We start from the raw sequence: 19061 nt of genomic DNA on the forward strand, positions 1-19061 counted from the left end.
GCGATTGAAGGGGGATAAATTCAGACCAAATCTATGCAAACACTATTTCAGTGAGCCAATAGTAAACCTGTGCAACAGGCTCCATTGGGAGACAATTGAAGCAGGAAGTGTTGATTCCTTGAAACGCAGATTAGTTAGTTTTCTTTTAGGAAATAACATTGTGGGATAATAGTACACAGGTAGCTCAGGATATATGTGCATGCGACCGCCAGAAAGGTGGAAGGCGAACTAGATGGACCTTGGTCTTTTATTCGTCCAGCATTTCTTATGTTGTTATGATGCACTGCAACACATGGAACGCAGACTCGGTGCACTTGCATTGCTATTCTCAGAACACAGAATCAGTTATACCGTGCACATAATGCAATGCATGTAATGTCCTCACTTTTCCAAAACCTGCTACAGTATGCATGCAATGTGAACTTCAATGGTTATTTCCACCCCATTTTAAATCCAGAATAAATCGTTTTTCATGAATTAAGTTTTACCCAAACAAAATGGCCATTTATGGTGCAAAACCAGTTTTTAAAACAAAATCTCCTTATAATGGGATGAATGATACATCAATGTGATAAGCAGTATCCCAGGATTGCAATTGATTACTCCTAAAAGACTAATTTTAATACCAAACTTTCAATTTATTACTAGAGTTTGGCATGCTTAGATTGGGGGGAAAAAGGTTAGTTGCAAAACATAATTTCACAACCACAATTACTTCACATAGAAATGAAGAGGATAATTAACATCACATCCAAAGGATGGTACCTCCAACACTGTAGTGTTCCACCAACACTGCACTGGAATGTCAGTTTGACAGTGCGGTTGGGATTTCAACCCACAACCTTCTGACTCCGAGGCAAAAGTGCTATGAGCTGAGCCAGACTAACACCTAAAAAAAATAGAATTCTCAGCTGGTGCTGACATTAACTCTTGCAGCATCGAGTACAGTAACACATTTTTATACCACAAACTTTGTTGTAATGATTTCTGCAGGGTCTTTTTCTGTTCCTCATTGTGGTGGTCTTGATCATATGGCAATTTAGATTTGCTTGGATACAATTCAATATGGTGATGGGTTTCAGATGAATGTATTTTTACCTCCAACTCTTTGCAAGTCATGATGTGAATATACTATTTAATTTAGATACGGATTCCATACATAAACACAGTGCACCTTAAGCAAACATTTACTAGGTTATTCACTATTGTTTATGGCAGCTTGATAGTAATTACCTCTGAAGGAAGTTGAGGTGCTCAATGTGATAAGGAGCTATAAAACTGCACATTTTTTCTTACCACTAGGAATTGCAGCTCACTCAACATTCAAATTATTCATACTCCTTTCAACACTCCCCAGCATCTTTTTCTTTTTTAAAAAATCTATACCACATGTAACAGATGATGTGGTGTCTATATTTCTGGGTTTTCTACTGAGATGGCCTTGAAAACCATCATATGTTTACTGTTAACCCACAAACACATCAATACTGAAACTAACATAGCATCCAAAAGGTGGCAGCATTTCACCAGTGGTGAAAATTTAAATAAATACAATGACCCACCCTTGTATAGTGGTGAGAGGAAGAGAAACATTTAAAAAGGACCTCAAAAAGTACAACTGATTTGCTAATTACATATATTTGTTTGCATTTTGCATGCACACGTAGACTTAGTAGTAATCCATAGTAATCCTATGCGTTCAGTTGTACATTATTCTTTTTCTTATCTCAGTATCTGCTCTATTTCTCTTTACAGGAAACATGGGAGAGAAAGAGAGATTTAGAAAACTATTAGGAATATCATAAAAATTATCTTGATTAATGCTGCCAGAAAATAAAAACATAAAAACACTAGTTTCAAATTCATGTGTGAAGTTTCAAAGTGTTAAAAGTTCTGTAAAATGATTTACACATTGGCTTTGGTGATGTTAACCATGAGAAACTGCCTTACATCAAAAACCTGTTTAACTGACGTGAATTCAACTCTGGCAATCTCTAGTATTTCTAGCATCAGCATTCCATATGTTGACCCAAATATTTTGTTGTGCTTCGTTGAAAATTACTTACAATATACATATCTCTTAGACCATTTCAATACCAAGGACCAGTACACATAAAGTCTACGAGTGAGACAGACAGTTAGTTACTTGGACTGAAGGTTCCAAGTAGAATATAATGTTAACTATGATTAATGCATGGATAAGAAGGCTTTGAGTGAGTTATATTTTCACATGACTAATCATTTTGTACTCATTCAGGCATGAAACTTTTTCATTCCCACCAATAAGTGTGATACGATTAGGTTTTTATTTATATCCCTATCCCACCAAGGTTTAATTGCAAAGCAAATTTAGGAGTAAAGCTCAAAACAAAAAGGCTTCCTGAATAACTATCACAAAAGCTGCAAAAGATTTTCTTTTTGGAGCACGACTTAAACTTGTGACACACCCTTTTCAAGCTCACATGTGCAAGTCACACATCTTGTAGCCACATGGAGTCGTCTCATCTTCACTCACAAAGTGCAGTTTCTATCCAATCCACTGAGGGGAGCTTAAACAACTTGTGAATAAAGAGGATAATTAATTTTCTCTGCTTTAGCTCATGTGATTAAACAAGACTTTTTAGAGATGCTTTTCATTTTTGAGGAACTAAACTCTTAAAAATTTAGATTAGTTGATCTTTTGAAAAAAATCAAGGGGAAGAGGTAGGGGTGACAGAAATGAGTAATTCATCTCCCTGTAGGCTTATAGATTTTGCATTTTTCAGGTAAAGACAGTATATGGCAGGCAATGATGTTCATTGCAGTCAAATAGCTGACTGGAAAACTTAATGTCAAAGTTCATATATGAATAATGCTCATTTGGGTGAGGTTCTCGAGCGTGACTGGTGCCAGTGGAACAACCCTACTAGGAAAATAAAAGGATTCAGATGCCTTCAGGAAAGCAGAAAAAATTGGAACAGAGAGGGAAAAAAAAGTTTTCCTAACGAAGATGTTTATCAAGAGAAAAATCTGTTGCACCCACACAAGCAAATAAACTGCGGAATGAAAGATATAAATCTAAAGCAGACCTGGCATTTAAAGCCACATACATTATTTAGTCAGCATTGTAAAGATCCGAGTGTCAACAGCACATTCAATCATGTCTGTATTGATTTGTACTGTCCAACAAGCTTTCATCATCTCTTCAATATAAATAGAAACAGGCACTGCTAGATTGTAATCTCATTTTTTCCTTCGGACTTCAGTTAACATATCTTTGCAGCACTATTTCTTTAAAATTGACATTTGGAGTTGCAACTACCATGTAAACTGAAAAAAGTATTCTCAGAATTATCAAATCAAGCGGTGAACCACATTCATGAACGATTATGGACAGAATGTAAATAAGTGAAAGGACACAGTGTCCTCAACATAATTGCAAGTCAAGTCACAAGTGTTTAGAACCATACTAGATAGTTACATTTTTACCAAATCAAAACAGGAATCAAAACCCTTTTTTCGGGGGAGGAGGAAATGGAAAGAAGCGTTTTTTAAAAAAAATGCAATTAGAGGCCCAAAGTTGGCAGTAAAGTGTACCTCTTAACAGCACCAAAAAATCTCCCCGCAAAATTGCTCAAATTTCCACACAGTTTTCTATTGACCCTGGTGATGAGTTACACAGTGGTGCTCCACTCAAATGATTCACTGCAAAGACAAGTGATACCTCTCTATATACAGCATGTCATTCACAAACTTGCTAGTTCATGGGAATTTTACAAACCACTATTAAACAATTGTTTTGTTTGACTGCTTTAAAACAGCAAAGGGGAGACTAAGCATCAGTGTAATTGTTTCTTTTACAAATAGGTCGTTTGTCTTCTTTAGTATAAATAGCCCTTCTAGCCTGCAGCAAATTTCTGGCTGAACAAATTCCAATGTCTCTCTGGCACTGTTAAGTCCAAGCCAAAGCTCAGAAATTCCACAGTACAAAATACAGTAATATTTTCAGAACTACCTCATTTTTTAATGATTTGAGCTAACAGTACAGGTAGTTTCTACATTTAAAGTTGAACTTGATACACACACAATATTTTCCTCATAGGAAAATTAAAACAGTCATCAGCTTTTTTTTCCACTGCATGGTTGGCAAGATTTCATTAGACTGCTGGATACATGACCTTGATTGAGTAGCAGGAGGTTAATATCCCATCAAATATTGGTCCGCATCTAGGTTAAGCAAACCTATATGTAAACCATTTGTAAATCGGAACAGGACCTTGAGCTTTACTTCAACTTGTGCTATTTGATTTTGCGGACATGCCCTTGCCTGGATCAAATCCTATCTCTTTTACCGTCTCCACTTTGTTGCCTCTAACGGTTTCTCCTCCAGCCCCCGAACTGTCACATCTGGCGTCCCCCAGGGCTCTGTCCTCGGCTCTCTCCTCTTTAATATCTACATGCTCCCCCTTAATGCATCATCCACAACTTCCACATGTATGTGGATGACATCCAACTCTACCTTTCTGTCTCCACCCTCAACTCCAGGACCACTACTGTCCTGACCGACTGCCTGTCAGACATCAAGTCCTGGATGAGGGTAACTTTCCTACAGTTGAATGTGAACAAGGCTGAGGCCCTCCTAATTGGCTCGCGCCAGCGCCTCTGCACCTCAGGCTCTGGTAGCATCAACCACCATGGCAGTCAGGAACCTAGGTGTCTTGTTCGACCCTCAACTGTCTTTTCTTCTCCACATCCAACCCATGATCCGCTCTGCCTTCCCTCACCTCCATAACATCGCCCGACTCTGCCACTACCTCACCCCTCAGGCCGCTGAAACTCTAGTTCATGCCTTCATCACCTCCAGACTCGGCTATGCAAACGCCCTGCTTGTCGGCCTTCCCAACTCCTCCTTCCACAGGCTGCAGATAATCCAGAACTCTGCAACCCGTGTCCTCTCCCACACCAAACTCTGTGACCCCATTCTCGTCCGACTCCATTGGCTCCCTAGCCTTCAGAGGATCCAGTTCAAGATGCTGGTCCTCACCTACAAAGCCCTCCATGGCCTCGCCCCACCCTACCTCTGTGACCTCCTCATCCCCTACCAACCCGCCCACTCCCTCTGCTCAGCCAGCTCCGACCTGCTCCACGTCCCCCAACCCACCCGCCCCTCCATTGGCAGGAGAGCCTTCAGCCACTGTGCCCCCAACCTCTGGAATTCCATCCCCCAATCACTCCGCCTCACCCCCTCCTTAGCCTCCTTCAAGTCCCGCCTCAAAATCCTCCTCTTCGACCATGCCATCGGTCACCCCCCTTCCCCTCCCCTCCCTGACCCCACCTCGGGTCTGAAATGCTGTACATTGTCCAGCGCCTTGGGCGTCCTCCCGACATGAAAGGCGCTATACAAATGTAACCTTGTTGTTGTTGATTTCATATCATTGCTTTAAATGGAAACCAGCTTTGGCAGTTTTTGCCAAAAGTACTACACCAAATATTTCCAAACCAATCCCCCAAAATGGCTTTGTGGTTTAGTTCTGAACCACAAAGCCATTTTCAGGTGGGCATCTCCCCCATGATTACTTTGCTCTCTACTATCTATTTCTGAATCATTAATTTAAAAATCTTTTTGATTCATCTTAATAATGGCCCTCACCACTCTCTTTGTTCACGATTTATTCTGCACAGCACTCTTCACATTCTCTGCTCCCTCAGGTTATGCTCTCTTCCCAGTGACACCTTTTTCTTTCCCCAATCTAGCTGTTCCAATGTCCACTTTATTTGTTAGTCTTTTTAATAGTACTTGCCCTCATCTTTCTATGCCCATTCTCCTCCTATCGCTTTCTGTACTATTATTTCCCAGTCACAAGACCGTACATACCTTTTCCATTGCACCCCAATTTCCACCCATCATCACAATTATCTTGCCTCAATGGTAAATTCCCTTTCTTCTTCCTGCCTATGGTATTATAACCTTTCGTTGAGTTGCTTCTTTCCATTAACATTTTCTCAAAAAAGGCCCAACTCAAGCTCAACTTGTTTTCTGCCACAAGTTTTAATCAGGAACGTTTTTGTGATCTCTGAAAATCTTCTATTTCTTGCTGACTGGTTGTGTTTTAAATAAAAACTCCTAACTCCTGCCTTATTGTCACCAGGAATACACAGCACTCATTCTCTTCAAATTCCACCTAAATTTTAATATGAAGAAATGAAACTATTTTCACAAACCATTAGCAATTCTACTGCTCTACAAATTGGTGCCTGTGGCAGGCTGATTCCAATGGGTGGATTTCAACTCTGGTGAAAAAGATCAGTTATTATACTGCAATTTATAAACTATTTTCCCCCACTTCAAGCATTTCAGTCTTTACATGGAAGTCTACGTGTCATCATGGCAGGCCTTGCTCTAGGAAACAGCTTGCAAATACTTATTTTGAAGGTTATTTACTCAAGGTTAAAAGCAAAGTACACCTTATCAACAACAAATGTTTACCAATGACATTATTTATTCCACAGGCATTGCTTGCACACAGGATTCATTACAAGAGATGGAAGAAAAAGTGCAGGTGCTGGATCTAATAAAAACAATATGCTGATATGAACAGCTCACTTGAAAAAGGACAGATTGTAGTTTTGAATATCAGGCATAAGAATAATTTAATTACTTTTACACAAACCTCATTGGAAGTTCAGATAAAAAGAATTCTAGTAAAAAAAATCTACACTGTAAACCAAGGCTATGTTTTGTGAAACAGAGGTTTAAGTCAGGATCATCGCTCAACGTTCCTAACTAACAGTAGAGTTAAAGTGCTATGCAAACAGCAGTGCACCACATATTCTCCCTAACCAAATCAGTTGAGGCCTTTTTTCTAAAGCATGGACAAAAAAAATATTTAAAGTCAACAACACCGTGCACTGAACTACGGCACTGACAAAGTCAACAGATACTGTCCTCCATCCCTCAAAACATAAAATACAATTTAAATAAATTAGAAAACACTAAGTCATGGTTGGAAACTATTTGGTGCAATATAATAAAACTGTTAAAATTGATGACCCCCGACCACCATGACTATCCTTTGGGTTTACTTCATTAGTTATGTGACTGTTCATTTTTAAGCAAAAAAGACGTGCATTGTGCACTGAAACAGAAAAACGACATGCATTATTCACCGCATTCCATCTCAGTGCAGCAGACCGTTTCCTATTGCTGTTTACATAGGGAGCACGAAGCGATTATCCTCTTTGGTGGGGCAGTGGTGGTGGTGGGGGGGGGTAGAGAGAGAGGTAGAGAGGTCACCTTGGAGCTGAACTAGCACCAAGGCGACATCTTTGGCAATGGAATGTCAGAATTGAGCTCACTCTCCATGGCAGTCGTGTGAGTCCAGTTCTCGAGCCAGGCAGGTTTGCAGTTCTCCAGTGACAGCATCGTCAGGCTAACTCATCGGCAGACTTGGAAGAGCAAACCAGTCACTGGGAGCAGGGACGACCTTGTCATATCAAAACAGGAATCATAGCTGTTCATATTATCATAATGCTGATTTCCCTTTAAATTCCCGTTAACCCTGTTAAATTGACATGCTGACCACTCAGCTCCTGTTAACCTTGTTAAATTGATGTGCTGTCTGCAATTACAGTGAAACACTATCCAATCTCTTAATGTTCAGAGCAGGCCAGTGGACTGGAGCTCTGGGATATGCTGCTTTTCATACTATGATGGCTATTAAGCAACATAATAGTCAGTTACTCTTGGCAAGGTTTACAAAGGGACTGTCAGATAACATGGAGGCAACAGATCCATGATATTCAGCCACACGTGGTAAGGATTGTGGAGATATGGGATTCACAGAAGGCCTTGAAATCCAAGCGCTGGGAAATAATCAGTCATATAAAGATTAAAAGGTTATTGACTCGTCCAGTATGTTGTGACCTCGTATCAACATTAAACACGTTAAATTTTAACACTTGAGAAGAAGATCAGTTTATGCAACAATCACTCCTGCATGCTAAGCACTTCTTAAATAAAGAGGTACAGGAAAATGTGCCTTTTAATAGCACAAAATAACTCCTCTCAATTTTCTATTGGCCCTGGTTATGGGTTTCCACATGTGTCAGAAACACAGGTGACCAAAAAAAAGCATGGACTGGAGTGATACCCCACACAAAGTTTTCACATCACAGCATCATAAAGAGACAACACTCTTTTCCCTTCCAGCAAAAAGTACTCGCCAATACTAGATCATCGCATTGTACGAGAGATGCTGAATAAACAAAAAGGTTCCATAAAGAAAGTTTAAAAAATATGTTTTGTGCAGTTAAAATGGACTTACATGTCTTTGTGTTTCTCTTCAGCCAGGATCTGGTCATCTGCCTTCAGCCCATACCTTCAAACAGGGATGAACACATAACACATTAATGTATAAAGACACAATCTCTAAAATGGAAGCATAAATAGCAACCTCCCAAAGCAACAGGAGTAGGTTATATAAACGGATTCAGACATGCCCTCTCTATAGTAATGCCAAACAACATAAACTGCAGGTACTAATTCCCCAAATGGCTAGAAGGTTGCATAAGATTTCTTTTCAAGATAATCTATTCAAAATATACAAACTTGATAACTTTTTTGCTATGAATAACAAATAATGTCTCATCCAAAACAACTGTAATTTTTGAGAGGAAAACACACACTGCACAATAATATTCATTTTTAAAATCTAAAAATGATTTATAAATGTTTACTCCTTGCAAGATTTGTACATTCTGGTTCATCTCCTCTGAGCATTCAACACATTGAATCTACAACACCATAATAATATATATAATATATATTAATTAATGATAGAGCACCTTATAACTATGATCAAAATGATTCACAGGATTTGTTGTAGTGTGCGATTCTGTATTTTGTAGGCAAACTACAATTCAATGCATGTATTGTAATGTTGGAAAATGAACAGAATTATTGAGAACCAAATAAGGCCAACTAGTCCTTGTTATTTGCAATATTATGTGACAACAAATTGTTTTAAGCAAATGGTGTAGAAACCTCCAGCACAAGCCCTCTGACACCTAGTCCATAGAAGCATTAATTCCCCACCCCAGTAATTCCTCAAACAGTCAGTATCTGCCTCAGCATGTGCAGGGAAAGGGGGCCTCAAAGGGGAAGAGAGAAGAAAAAAAGATCAAGGAAAAAAGCCAGAAGAGGGTAGAGAAAACTGAAGTAAAAGTCAAAAGCCACTTCTTCAAAAATCAGGTCAAAAGCAGCATGGGCAGAAATCTGAAGCTGGACACTTTCTGCTGGGAATTCGTGCAGACTTCTAAGGAGAGGAAAAACTAATTTAAAAAAATACTCCTTTCTCTTTTGAAAAGTGCTATGGTTCTTTAACATTTGAACATGCAGAATGAACCCGTTTGTCTCATCTGAACAAGTGCATCTCCAACAACACAACACTTCCCCAGCACTGCGGTTGAGTCAGCATACACCATTGGCTAAAACTCTCAATCTACAGAACAGTAAATGGAATCCAAATTCAAGCACACCAACATCTGGAAGACAAAAAGAATGGCAGCATTCTGGAAAGAAACTGTTTTTATAATCACCAAATATTTTAATGAGGCACCAAACTCTCATGTGACATTAAACAAAAACAATTGTGGTTTCATCAGAATAAATCCTCATTCTGATGTAATCAGGATAAACGCTGTCGGCCTTCCCAACTCCTCCCTCCACAGGTTGCAGATAATCCAGAACTCTGCAGCCCGTGTCCTGTCCTGCACCAAACTCCCTGACCTCATGTCCTCCACACTCGCCTGACTCCACTGGCTCCCTATCCTTCAAAGGATCCTGTTCAAGATCCTGGTCCTCACATACAAAGCCCTCCATGGCCTCACCTCACCCTACCTCTGCGACCTCCTAACCCCCTACCAACCCACCCGTTCCCTCCGCTCAGTTGGCTCTGACCTGCTCCACGTCCCCCACCCGACCCACCTGCCCCACCATTGGCGAGAGATCCTTCAGCCACTCTGCCCCCAACCTCTGGAATTACATCCCCCAGTCACTCCGCCTCGCCCCCTCCTTAGCCTCCTTCAAGAACCGCCTCAAGACCCTCCTCTTCGACCATGCCATCGGCCACCCCCTTCCCCTCCCCTCCCTTCTCCCCCCATGACCCCAGCTCGGGTCTGAAATGCTGTACACTGTCCAGGGACTTCGAACGTCCTCCCGATGTGAAAGGTGCTATACAAATGTAACCTTGTTGTAAACATTGTGGAAGTCCTTGCCCTTTCCATCTACAGGGTTTTAACAGCCAAATTTGACAAAACCTAACCACTACTTTCAGATGTATCTGGTATCCATTCTTTGTGGTGTGCTTCACCAAGATTTCTCAATGTAAACATTATTAGGATTGGATGTGAAGAATGAGAGTGAAAGGTCAACATTAACATTTCCAATTCCACTGTCACCATTGTCCCTGCCTCAAACTTGAAATACAAGATTAATAAACACAATTGAATACAATTGCAACACTCTTGACTATACATTTATGATAATTGTGCACAAATAAAAACATTAACATTCTTCCTTTATGTAAAATAGCCTTCTATGGGAGAGATTTAAAACGCATTTTCTCCATGAAAATGCAAATGACAACAAAAAGTGCATTAATTTTTAATTAGAAGACTTTTAGCCATGAATACACTCAAATGTCACGCTACTTGCACATTCAGAACTAATACGGAAGCTTGATGTTTTGTATTTGGCTGAAACCTTCACGTTAATGAAAGTTTCATATGCAAATGAGATATTTTATACCATTGCACGTCTCCAATTTTGATCTTTCAAAAAAGTAAACTAGACCCAATAATGATTCAAAACTTCTGACAGTGCAGAACACTTTGCAAACCACATTGCAACAAATTATTACAAACTTACTATTCAAAAAGGGTATTTGCCCCCAGCTGAGGAGCTCAAACCTCATCATGCATAATCATCCTTTGGTATGTCTCCCCCTCCCACACCATGATTAACCAGGTTTAATGGTCCATGCCAGTCACAATGGATCCACCTGGAAAAATGCCTGCAACATGAAGCGTAAGTGCATTCAAAGACAACATTGCGACTCTTCCTCAAAAAAACATTCTAAATCAACATTCTGGCAGCTACTCCCTCACCTTTACAGTTTTTATAAAATTTAAGTCAACTGCAGTTAAAGCTACAAACTAATCCAATAAATGCATGCACACATTATTTAAAGCATTTGTAAATTAAGTTAAAAGAATTTACTTCAACATAATTTAGAAATGTACTAATAAAGCCAATACATTTTTTGGAAAATAAGTTACTCCCTTGTTAAAATGAAAGATGAAGGAACTGACTCAGACGATGTGGCTGGGCTCAAGGCCAGAGTGAACTTGATTTCACATCTGAACAAACAAGATGTTGCAACAGCTGCTTTGTATTCCATTCCATTAAGAACAGAATACATAATTCAACCTGGTCAAAGGGTGATTTGGTTCGACAGCACATCTATAATTCAAAGCTCACAAACAGTGCTCTACTAAATAATTTATTATGTCGCATCTTCCAATGAATTAAAAAAAACTTGCATATAAGCAAATAATGAATCGATGGCTCACAGTGAATATTGCTGAGAATCTTATATTGAAGCATAGCTTCAGATACAATTTTAATACATACAGTAGTTGATAGGAGTAGAAGGTCCTTAAAATAAAAGAATTGTTATGCAAATAGAGTGCTGTTGTTGGTTTTAGAAATTTTCCCATTGTATGAAAAACTGTCAAAATGCACCAGTTAATGAAGCTTTAGATTCATTGTTTGAATTCTAATATTTTTTTCTTTCAATTTACAAAGTAATCCTCAAAAAAATGCAGTATTTAAAAATAAAGTCAAAATAAACAACATATAATGACAATAAAATGGACAATCAAATTTAGATTAAAATTAAAAAGTATCCAGTTTAGAAATTCACTAAGGTTAAAGTTTTCCTCAGTAACTTGAGGAATAATGTTCTACCAATGTTTACTTTGCTTAACGATTATTTTGGTTCTAGTTTTCATAAGATCACCAGTCAGATAAAGATGAAAGACGTGTTTGACCTTCTCTTTCCAGCACACAAACTCTTCTACCATTTTCTATTGCAACATCAAGCCGTTTCTTAAATGAGTCCGATGTCCTGGCCTCAACCATGTGACCTGGCAACCCATTCAAAGTGACAACTTTCCCTGTGTTAAGAAATACTTTCCAGCATCACTCAGCCTTTCACAGCCCTCTCCTTTTTGGTTAACATGTTCGAATGCGTTATTCCAGTTTTACTTCATCTATTCAGTTGATATAAACTCAAGAAAATCTTCTCTTTGGAGTTTATTGAAGATTGAAATATCCAATTTATCTATTCGCTCCTCACAGCTCAGTCCTCTTACACTAGGATTAACGTTATTGTTCTCCTCTACAATACCTCCTGGGCATGGACAGCCCCCTTAAATTGCAGACCAGAATAGTATGCAGTATTCCAAGTGAGGCCTCAGACCACAAGACAACCAGCTTCTTCCAGTGATCTGAACTCAACTGATTTGCCATTGCAACATAGTATTTTGTTTGTATTATTTAGGTCCCCTCACTCAATTTGGATTCAGTGAACATGTCAACAAAATCCTCTAAATCTCTTTCAACTGAGCCCCCCACCCAGCCAATAAAAACACGTTCCATCTATAATTTGTACATTTTTACTACCAATATATAGTACCTTGCATTTCTCCAAATTTAAATTGACCACATCAGAGACATCAAAGGATTTTGTGGGACAATTCTCAGTTTTCTCTTTCTAGGGAGAACAGAGCCAACTTCCTCAACCATTCTTCTTTATATTCCTTACAAATAAAATTCAGAAGATCTGGAACAATCTTGACTGTTGTACCCTCTCAAGGGCAATATTCCATATGGGGCCAGCAATAGAAATTGATTTGCAGTCTATCGCTTTCCTAATCAAGACAGTATTTACAGCATGTCCTCAAGTGAAAGGCGCTATACAAATGTAATTTGTTATTGTATTAATTGCTGCAATTAGATAATTATCCATAACCAACCGTGAAAACATTTGTCAGGAACATATTTAGTATATGTATTTGTTCATGTGGTCACCTGCAAAATCAAAAGTTTAAATTGAAGAGTCTGTAAACATTTCAGACCATTTGTAGATGTATTTATTTATTAGTTTAAATGGATTGGTTATTGCAGTCATTCCCTAACTACTGCAGCTTAAACAGAAAATTCTGCAGTTGAAATTACTCCTTTTTTAAGAAACATAAAATTATTCTAAGACCTGGCAATGTTCCCAGCCTTCAACCAAAATAATCTAACTTCATTTCCCACCATACATTGAAGATGCACCCATATTACAACCATTGCCTGCAAATTAATTAACTGTGCTTACCCAATAGAAAACTGTGGGAAAAAGCACCAAATAAAAAACATAATATTATTTCAGATTAACACACTTTGAATAGTATGAGATTTTCTAAATGTTAACCATAATGGATGGTTACACTAAACAAGCAAAAACTTCATAAGTACAGTGAAATGTTATAATTCAACCATACCAACTATTCTATTTAACCATAATACCTACTCTTTTATCTCAGAATATATTTACTCAATACAACTAATAAATATATGCTATCAAAAGTTTAAAGTTATAGCATTCTTCTTTATATTCAAGCGCACAGTGTTCTTGGCAGATTTGCTCTGCAATGTTCCACCTGACAGCCCACACAAGAACACGTCAACTCTGATTCAAATGACTATTTTACCATGGTATACAAAATAAAGTATTTATTTAAACCTTCATCCACACAAATATAAATCTAGACTCATATAATCAATATAAATTGGAAACTTACTTCTCAAGGAAATCTGTGTCCACGACAGCACAGATGTCAAGAAGGGGATTTCCCATGCCAAACAGCACATTTTCACTGAAAGTAAAGCAGAAAAGCATGATTATGCCTCGGTTACAATAATAATCATCCTTACATTTGGTATAGGGCTTTATCACATCAGAAGGATGTCTCAAAGCACATCACAAGATTTACTGTGAAACGCAGTGAGTGTGCATTTGTAGGGAAACTTAACAGTTCAATTGTGCACAGCAAAGTCCCACAAACAGTCATGAAAGAATGAACAATTTAATTAGGGGCACCTCCGACAATTCAACAGCACTACTTTGGAGTGTCAGCTTAGACTATGTGAGTTCATGTCCTGATCTAGGATTTGAACCCAGTTACAATACACAATTTGAAAGACAAACACATCTCTTCCAAAGCGCTCACAGAATATCATGTCAGACAGTTTGCCCACGGTCATTACATAAGGAAGTTGTAAAATGTTTTTAAAATCATTGAGGAAACTAATGCAAGCTAGCAAGGGGAGGTTAATCTTTTTCAAATGTGAAAAAAAAGTTTCAAAGGTATTGAAAAGGCAAGTAGTTCAAATAGGGCCAGCAAGGATTTCTACTGCTAATCACTATCTACTTTGTGGGACATTGCTGTGCGCAATTGGCTGCCGCGTTCGCCCACAAATATACAGTCAATTCACTTTACAGTGTGTTCTGTGAAGCGCTTTGGGACGTCCTCCCGACGTGAAAAGCGCTATATCAAATGCAAGGATTATTATTATTATTATTATTATTATTACTGCAGACAGCACCCATGTGTGAACAGAATCATATTTAGTTAGGAAGCCCAGTGATCAAGTGTGCAGATACTCAAAGTCTGGGCTCGCATTTGCAATGAGATATCAGAGGGTATCTTGAAAAGTTCATAGAATTCTTGTCTCTGGGTCAGAAGATTGTGATTTCAACCCCCCATTGGCACTTGAGCTTGTTGCCTAAGCTTTCACTTAAGTAAAGTGGAGGTGCAGCTGCATTTATGGATAGACTATTCTTTCGATGAAATATTACAGCAAGGTTCTGCTTCCCTGTATTTGGAGGGTGTGAAAGATCCCATGGCACTGTTCAAAAAGGAAAACAGAGTTTCTTCCAGTGTCCAAAGAAATTGGGGATTCACCACATTGCTGTTTGTGGGATTTTATTACTGAGTGCAAAATGGCTGTCACTTACATGGACAACAAAACAGAAATGACACTTTACAGTTATTACTGTGAAGTACATTGCAACATTGGACATGACAGAGAATTCTTCTTCTACCCCTCAACTCAGCACCTTCAGAACAAGAAACATAGTAGCCACTGAATGCCAGAGATTCAGCTATTGTGTTTATTTTACTGCTGAGCTAAAGCAGGATTGGTATACAGAAAATGTAGACTTAAAAGTTCCCTTGCACCATGTTCTTCCAGGAATATCCATTTTTTTAGGGAGGAGAATAATTGTTCCAACTATACAGTACTTTCTCGTGACTGAACAAAAGCTACAGCAGTAGAGAAATGGAACAGGTTTGCTGCTAACTCATACAGTGCTGGGGAGTCCGGAACACTGTGGTGATATAAATAAAAAATTGCTGATGGTACATATCAAGGGCACTGATGTTACAGTACTGCTCAAGTCAGCAAATTTGATATTACTGTGTAAAAATCTGCTTAGGTATGGAATCTCAGCCTCTTAACTGGAAAGATTTTATTTTGAAAGTGAAAATAAATGCTTGTTAATTATAGCAAACTAGTTTCCACCTTATTTTATGAATGAACAGCATTCGGTTTGATTGTTGCTGCAACCATCAACCTAAATTTGACAAATTGGATTCTTCACTTTGCTACAGGGAAGAACAATATGAATCAAAGAGCAAATTATAGCCATCAGATTCACTGTTGTAACTTGCACCAAAATAGGAGGTGCTTGCTTCACACAAAATGAGGAGACAAATCAAAAACTGGCTTTATTTTTGCACAAGAAATGTTTATGGAAAAAATTGCCACATTGGGTGGAAGGGAAGTTGAATTTGGCAGATTCATGACAAACAGAAAACCATGTAAAGTCTGAAATGTGGTCACTGCATTCCTAAAAGCCAGCACACTTCATACTACAGTATTCCAATGGGAAACTGCTTAACATCTCCATCAACTACTGATTAAATGTGCATTTCAGAGATTTGCGTCTCAAAACTATTGATAAATAATCCTCACTTTTAAAAGAGCTTGTGACTATATTTGTTGGAAAAGGTGACAACCAACACAGTCCCATAATCCCACAAACAATCTGAATGTGACCAACTGAACCAAGCTGACACCTATGATATTAGCAGACATCTTATTTGATGATAACTGAAATTAGATCTTAATAAATGGCAAAAGCTACAATAATTTTGCAAAACCTCCAAATGGTGGAAGGGACTGAATACAGTACAGGAACATCTCCATCTACCGCTGCCACCACCACCCCACTTTAAACGTGGAGAGATTTGACTTCTGCTAAACAGACCCATGTCTCTTTACACAACTGTGTAGCATTCATGAAAGTGACTTCAGCAGAGGCCTGATGGGGTGGAAACAAAATTATCATCTCCCTCAGTTATACAATGGAGATCCAGAACAATTACGAACAATTATTTGTCATTGTCCCCATCCATGAAACTACGTCAGACAGAGTGAGTGGGAACAATGCTGTTCAACTGAAAAAGTAGATAAGATCTTGGATTAATGTGTCATTAAAAGGACAGCATCTTCAACAGTGAAGCAACAACAAAAACTTGCATTTATATTGCACTTCACAAGGGATAGCTTTACAGTGGCAGAGCTTGATGCTGAGCCAGGGAGAGGTGACTCTAGGCACAATCGAAGAGGAAGGTCTTCTGATGTAATCTGAAGACAAGCAAGCAGGAGGCAAGATGGAGCATGATGCCGAGTTTTGGGTGTAGTGGCTGAGAGCACCGTCACCAATGGTGAAGCGGAGGGGACAAGGGACATTCAGGAGGCCGGAGCAGGCACCAGGTAGTGAAAAGTTTGGAGAGGTGCCAGGGCATGAAGTGACTCATATGCAAGTGTGAGGATTTTGAAATGAATCCTTTCTGCAATAGAAAGCCGATGGAGCCTGGGAAGGTCTTAGGTGATGGGGTACAGAATTTGATATTGGTAAGCATTATGGGTGGCGGAGCTTTAAATTATTTGTATTTTATGAATGGTGGAGCTGGGGAGACTGGCAAGAAGAGCATTGGAATAATAAAGGAGTGTTCTTCCAATAGTACACCGAGTAGATAACATTTAATTTTACAACAAAATGATTGTTTAAAATCTTGTATGAGCTTGTAAGACTGTCATAAAATGACAACAGCGTAACCAGAAATCATGTTGCACAGACATCACTCCCAGGGAACAGCTGTCTGTTGTTAATTGCTCCATAACATCACCCGACTTTCCGTAATATCGCCCGACTCCGCCACAACCTCACTTCTCAGGCTGCTGAAACTCTCGTTCATGCCTTCATCACCTCCAGGCTCGACTATGCAAACGCCCTGCTTGTCGGCCTTCCCAACTCCGCCCTCCACAGGCTGCAGATAATCCAGAACTCTGCAGCCCGTGTCCTCTCCCGCACCAAACTCCGTGACCCTATCTCCCCCACTCTCGCCCGACTCCACTGGCTCCCTATCCTTCAGAGGATCCAGTTCAAGATCCTGGACCGCACATGCAAAGCCCTCCATGGCCTCGCCGCACCCTACCTCTGCAACCTCCAAACCCCCTACCAACCCACCCGTTCTCTCCGCTCAGCCGGCTCTGGCCTGCTCCACGTCCCCCGAACCACCCGCCCCACCATTGGCGAGAGGTCCTTCAGCCACTTCAGCCAACCTTTAAGTAATAATATTGGGTTATCTGCAGAAATTGAGTATTCAATTCCACACTTCTGTTTCACGTAATGTAAAGTCCATTTTTAATTCAAGTGCAAAGGAAACTTCCCTTTAATAAAAGCGCTGCCAATAATATTTTAAGTTACCTATCAAATTCAAAAACTCACTGGAATACTATAGATGTGAAAAACTGGGATCTGTTTTCACATCACAGGATTGCTGCACAGCTTTGTACATTCAAGTTACCCCACTACATCTGAAGGCAACACTATTCAGAGCAGATGAAGCTGAGAGAAGGATCTGTTAAATCAATCAATGTGCCTTAACCCTAAGAGTGGGCTTCTCCATTGATTTGCCTATAGTAGAGTAATTATCTTTATAGATGGATTTTATTTTAAACATTAATTCATATCAGCTATTCTTATGGTTTAGGACACATTTTTCTTCAACTAAATTTAATAAATAACTGAGAACTGGCTGGAAATCTAAGTATTAACCAATATGCCATGATGCTGTCGTCATCAGAGATAATTACTGCCACTTTCCTGAAGGTCGTTTATCTTACGAAGGGTACATGAAGTCCTGTGGAGTCCTGTAGTTCAGTGGTTAGAGCACTTGCCTTGCAAGCGAGACACCTGGGTTCAATTCCAGGCATGGCGAAACCTTGGGCAAGTTTCCGTACTCCACACGCCTAATAGTATCCCTCCAAAAAATAAAAACAATAATAAATTGGTCATTTTCAATCCACAACTGTTTGTGGGACACTGCTGTGCGCAATTGGCTGCCGCGTTTCGCCCACAAATATACAGTCAAATTCACTTTACAGCATATTCTGTGAAGCGCTTTGAGACGTCTAGAAGACGTGAAAAGCGCTATATCAAATGCATAGATTATTATAATATTATTATTATGAAGCTAAAAGTATTGTAGAGCTGTCTGAATCTTCTCTGCAGTAGTTTCTCCGTAACCATCAGTACCAGGGGTTCAATCTCCCCTGCAAAGTAAAATGAGGCAAATTCCATGTCCATCTGAACATATAATACAGATCAAATTGAACCGTCGCTGATATCTCATCTGAAGGACAGTACCTCAACAATTCAGCAACCCCCTCATTTTGTGAATGCATTTTATTTAGTTTCTGCAATATGCATTATCTTGATAATTATATGTATTACATCTACCTACATTTCTTGACCTAACTGCTTTAATTAATCTAGTGCATCTCTAGAATCAATTACTTTTATATTATTCAACTGCCGCATAACTTGGTATCAACAATA

The 19061-nt window shown here is 39.2% G+C and overlaps 1 protein-coding gene across 6 annotated transcripts in view; it reads right to left on the bottom strand.

Annotated features, from left to right (window-relative positions):
- adka (adenosine kinase a) overlaps positions 1 to 19061 on the bottom strand; it is an 88892-nt gene that overhangs the window by 62730 nt on the left and 7101 nt on the right. For all 6 annotated transcript variants that reach the window (XM_007898717.2, XM_007898724.2, XM_007898683.2 and 3 more), the window contains 2 exon segments: positions 13891 to 13965; positions 8304 to 8357 (listed from right to left, as the gene is read on the bottom strand). In XM_007898717.2, the coding sequence (XP_007896908.1) occupies positions 8304 to 8357; positions 13891 to 13965 (129 nt within the window).

Source organism: Callorhinchus milii, unplaced genomic scaffold (assembly GCF_018977255.1).
Source record: "Callorhinchus milii isolate IMCB2004 unplaced genomic scaffold, IMCB_Cmil_1.0 Scaffold7, whole genome shotgun sequence".
Lineage (NCBI taxonomy): Eukaryota > Metazoa > Chordata > Chondrichthyes > Chimaeriformes > Callorhinchidae > Callorhinchus > Callorhinchus milii.